The sequence below is a fragment of the Nematolebias whitei genome, chromosome 18, assembly GCF_014905685.2.
Source record: "Nematolebias whitei isolate Nwh7 chromosome 18, NemWhi1, whole genome shotgun sequence".
NCBI classification, from domain to species: domain Eukaryota; kingdom Metazoa; phylum Chordata; class Actinopteri; order Cyprinodontiformes; family Rivulidae; genus Nematolebias; species Nematolebias whitei.
The window spans coordinates 40,163,420-40,168,470 of record NC_056515.1 but is presented as its reverse complement, the minus strand read 5'-3'; the positions used below and the strand labels follow the sequence as shown (position 1 = coordinate 40,168,470).

Genomic DNA, 5,051 nt, shown 5'->3' with positions numbered 1-5,051 from the left:
TGAAAAACACGTCGGTGGGCTCGATTGGAGAGCGTGGTCGCCGTCTGGTTCCTCCGGAGGGACGGGACGCTGCTCCGACCTGGGCAGCTTCGCTCCGGAAGCTTCCGCGAGGCTTGGCTCCAGGGGGGGTTACCGAGGAATAGCCCCGCTCGGTGAATCCCTCAACTCTGGTGATGGGAGCGGACTGGGGACCGACTCCTCTAATCTACCAGGAAAGAACCGTCTGCGGCCTCGCCCGTGGAACGTCCTGTTGGAACGCGAGGCCGTATGGATCAAGACGGTGAGCCAGAGTGGAGCCCAGTGAAAAATAACCTTTCCGCCGATCATCCGAACTGGCGGGAAAAGGCGAGGGACGTAGAAAAAAGGGGGTCCCTTCATGTCAGCCTCCTCCTGGGTTCCGCCGGGCAACCCCTGAGGGCGCCGTCGGCCGGGAGCGGTGTGATCGCCGATGCGAAACGAGGTGGGATGGGGTGAGCATTCACTCAGCCCCCCTCCACCTACACTACGCTCCCCAGGAGGGAAAGAGCAGCGGGGCTGCAGCTGAGCACGCCTTGCCCCGGAGGAACCATCCGGTTCGCCCCGAGGGTCGGCGATAAGAGGAAAAACACAAGATGGCGTTGTCCAGCGTGTAGTGACCTGTCACTGGGAAATGTTCCACGACGCTTACCTTGGAATAAGACTGCTGTCATCTTCTCCTCGGGGAGGAGAACTCACCGGACGACCGGAGGTCGACTGCCGGGCCAAGCATCTTTCGCAAAGGTTGGTCATTTACACAATTTATCTTCTTTGTTCTTCTGACAGTGCTATATTAGCTCGCTGAAGAAAAAATGGGAGCCGATTTCCCGCTCTTAACGTAATTTATACGGACCGGGTGGGGCCCACACAGCAGGTGGGCGTGGACTAATTTTTTTCAGTGCTTATGCTCTGCATAACGGGATAAACCCATCAGCGACAGCCTTAAAGGGCGAAGCCTATATGAAATAGAACTGTGACCTCCATACACCTGAAGTCATCCCTGATGTTCTCGTCACTGTTTTCAATCCTTCTGAGGATCCGGCGTCTCTTCTCCGGTGGTTTATTGTCGTCCAGACACAAAGTAGGATGCAGGTTTTCCTCCGTCGGCCGTTTGTCAACAAAGTGAAATGAACACATGCAGAGTTTTGGGTGTTCTCTTCGAGTTCAGATGTTTCAGCCACGTTCTTCTTAATTCCTCATCTGTAGGTAGGAGATGAAACTATACCTGTTTTCACAGGAACTCTTTTAGTTTTGGTCCGTGTTCAAACTCTGTTGTTGGAGCCACTGATTTAGTTTGGTCTGGTTGTTCTACAAACATCATATCCATGTCCACCCAGTCTTTTGATCTCTTATCTGTAAGATTTTTTACAACATTCATTATTTCTTCTTTGTCAGTTCCATTAAGAAAAACACTGTTGTCACAACTTATAACTGAATGGTTCACATTATTGTCCACTTTTGGTTTTTTAGCTGCAAGGCTTGATCCAACGTTCACAAAATGATGATTGAATCCATTTACAATTTCATTTTCATCATGGATTTCCATCGTCATCCTTCAGAAAATATTGTGAAATATCTGTTTTTGCTTCATGACTCTTCAGAACACTATTTATTACTCGCCATGTAGCTTTCATATCACCATTACTTTTATTTAATAAATCACTATAATATTCCTTCTTGTGTTTCCTTATAATCCCTATTAATTTATTTTTATACTTCTTATATTTCTCTTAAGCCTCTTGATCAAGTGAAATAACGGAGCTCATTTCTGTTGCAGGACAAAGAAGTGAAGAAGAACCGTCAGGACGTAGATAAGGACATGGAGTCGATCAACCAGGAGAAACTGGAGAAACTGAACCAGCTGGAGGTGCTGGTTCCTCTCCACCTCAACCAGGTAAAACTGAATCACTGCCTGCAGGAACCATCACAAGATATTATTGGGGTGGGGTTCAATCCTCTTTCAGTTCCGGGTTTTTGGATCTTTACCAAGTTCTGAATTTATTCAAATTTAAAGTCAGCTGTTCCACCCATCAGTCTGAGGTCAAAGGTCATCTCCAACTATCTGGAGTCCATCATTCTACTGAGAGAAAAATTACCTACAGGTGTCAAACATCTCAGACAGCTCATTCACCCTGAAGGTCAGACTGTGCAATCTCAGACTCTACAGGCCTCAGTCAGCAGGTCAAAGGTCAAAAGTCCTAACCTCTTCCCTCTAAAAACAAGATGGCAGCATGGCTTATGTTCATCTGAAGTAACCACAAGACTTGTGGACCAGAACCAGAGCAGAGGTCAGATGTTTACCCAGAATGCACTGCAGCAGACAGTTCCTCCCAGCTGTCAGCATGGTGGAGGAGGGCTGATGATTTGGGCTCCTGTCAGTCTCTGAATGGACCAGGAACTCCTCCAGAACCATGAGAGACAAACAGAACCCACAGAGAGTTCATGAAATGTAAAATGGTTTAAATGTCTTCTAGGTTCTAGAACAGCGCAGCTCCAGGTGGCTGCATGTTGGAGCAGCTCTGCTACTTTCATTCTGAGATTTTGCTTTTGGAAACTTTAATTCCTCTTTTTCTGGATGTAAGTCACATTTTTTGGATGATTGTTTCCTCTGGTATCAGATGCTGTGCAGCTGGAAGGATTTTTACTGAAACTTTTTTAGTTTTGGACATTTGTTATGATGTGTAACCATGGCAACAAGGCAGTTTCTACAACCAGCAGCTGATTAAAATCTCAAAGCTCAAATAATATCTCAACTACAGCCCCAAATCTCAAATGAGTTAAAAAGGATGTTCTGTGGACGCATTCTCATCTACCTGCCAGCTGTGCTTGAGTGCCTGACCACTGAGATCCTGGAACTAGCAGGAAACATGGCTCATGACAGTGGAAGGACAGGATCGTCCCTCAGCACCTACAGCTGACTGTCCACAGTGACGAGGAGCTCGGCAGACTGCTGGGAGGAGTGGCCATCGCTCTGGGAGGAGGTCTGCTCTGCATTCAGGTGGTCCTACAGCCCGGGGGAACCAAGAGGCCAGCCAAATCTGGGTGGACAGATCGGACAGCATCTGCAGCCAGTTTCTTAGGATCCACTGTGGGATGGACCTTTACAAGAGATCCTTCCTGTCTACAGCATCAGCATCTATAACATCTCTTAATGAAATGAGGATAACGAGTTACAACAACAAATAATTTCCCTCTGGGATTATCCATCCATCCATTATCTTTACCCGCTTATTCCATTTTGGGTCACGGGGGTCGCTGGTGCCCATGTCCAGCAATCAATGTGCGAGGGGCGGGCTACACCCTGGACGGGTCGCAAGTCCATCACAGGGACACATAGAGACGAACGAGACAAACAACCATTCACTCACACCTAGGGACAATTTAGAGTTACCAATCAGCCTAACATGCATGTTTTTGGTCTGTGGGAGGAAACCGGAGCACCCGGAGAAAACCCACGCATGCACGGAGAGAACATGCAAACTCCACCCAGAAAGGCCCCTGGACCGGGGTTTGAACCAGGGACCTGCTCGCTGAGAGGCAGCAGCTCTACCAGTTGCACCACCGTGCTGCCGATTGTGATTAATAAAGTATTTTTGAATTGAATTTAATTTAATGTTCTGACATAACGTCTCCATCTGTCTCCATGAACCAGATTATGCTGAATCCTGACGGCTCGTTGCCGTCGGACCTGAGCCAGATGGTGGTGGTGGACAGCGAGGAGCTGCGCCGGCTGCAGGAACACTGCCACACCATGGAGACTAAGAACATCCAGCGGCGGGAGGAGCTCCAACGCTGCCTGCTGAAGCAGAAGAGACTCCTCCGGGAGGAGAAGGAGCTGATGGCCACCGTCCAGAGTAACACACCCAACATCCATCCATTATACATACATCATACATCCACCCATTCATCCATCCATCCATCCATCATCATCTTCATGTTTGGGTCACAGGGGTCTCTGATGCCTATGTCCAGCAGTTTCTATGTGAGAGGCGGGGTACACCCTGGTCAGGTCTCCAGTCCATCACAGGGACACATGGAGACAAATGAGACTCTTCACTCTCTCTCTCACCTAGAGACATTTTAGAGTCACCAGTCAGTCTAACATGCATGTTTTTGGTCTGTGGGAGGAAACTGGAGTACCTGGAAAAAACCCACGCAGCACAGAGAAAACATGCAAACTCCACTCAGAAAAGCCCCCGGCAGGGATTTGAACCGACAACCTGCTTGCTGAGAGGTGGCAGCTCTACCAACTGATCCACCGTGCTGCACTACACAAACCATTAATATCCATTAATAAAGTTAAATATAAATTTAATAAAAGTAGAAAAGTGACACCATCTAAAGTCACAGACGCTGCGTCAGTGAACGGCCGCCAGCGCTTCATTTAGCTGAAATCCTCGTCAGTGTTCTGTGTCTGTTCCTGCAGAGCTGCAGCTGGAGTGCAACGAGAAGATGATGAACACGTTCGGGAGGCTGGTGGACCTGGACGCTCTGCAGGTGCCGCCGGACAACCGGAGTGTGGAGGAGTTCAAACAGGAGAAACTGCTCCTCGAAAAAGCTCAAGGCAAGGAGCTCCGGATGTGGGAGGTACGTTTGTCCGCTCACAAACCGTGAATCTGTTCGTTACTTCAGCTGTTTTAGCTGTTCATGCACCTGAACCTTCAGCTCATTCAGAAGACGGATCTGTGGCCTATGGTTCACAAAACTTTTGTAGTTTGTAAAACATTTAACTTTATTTAAAAAATATTAAGAAAATATTTTAACATTTCTTTTAAAAAACTGCTGAGAGCTAACAATTTAGCTCCTGTCAGGCTAATTTGAGCTGTAATCATGTTGCTGTATTTAGTTTGTCCCTTCTCTGCTCATTGTAGCTGCTGCCTGGTTCACTTCACTCATTGTTTTTATGTTTTACTCACAGTTTGACTAATTTGAGCTCCAAACATCCGTCCATCCATCTAACATCCATCCATCTAACATCCATCTAACATCTGTCCATCTAACATCCATCTAACATCTGTCCATCTAACATCCATCTA

The 5,051-nt window shown here is 47.6% G+C and overlaps 1 protein-coding gene across 1 annotated transcript in view; it reads left to right on the top strand.

The window, feature by feature from the left end:
- LOC119424591 (cilia- and flagella-associated protein 44) overlaps positions 1 to 4,629 on the top strand; it is a 38,216-nt gene extending 33,587 nt beyond the window's left edge. Inside the window, exons 29-31 of the mRNA XM_037692079.1 lie at positions 1,793 to 1,909; positions 3,668 to 3,869; positions 4,442 to 4,629. Of these exons, the coding sequence (XP_037548007.1) occupies positions 1,793 to 1,909; positions 3,668 to 3,869; positions 4,442 to 4,629 (507 nt within the window). The remainder of the gene's footprint in view (positions 1 to 1,792; positions 1,910 to 3,667; positions 3,870 to 4,441) is intronic.
- Positions 4,630 to 5,051: the final 422 nt, after the last annotated feature.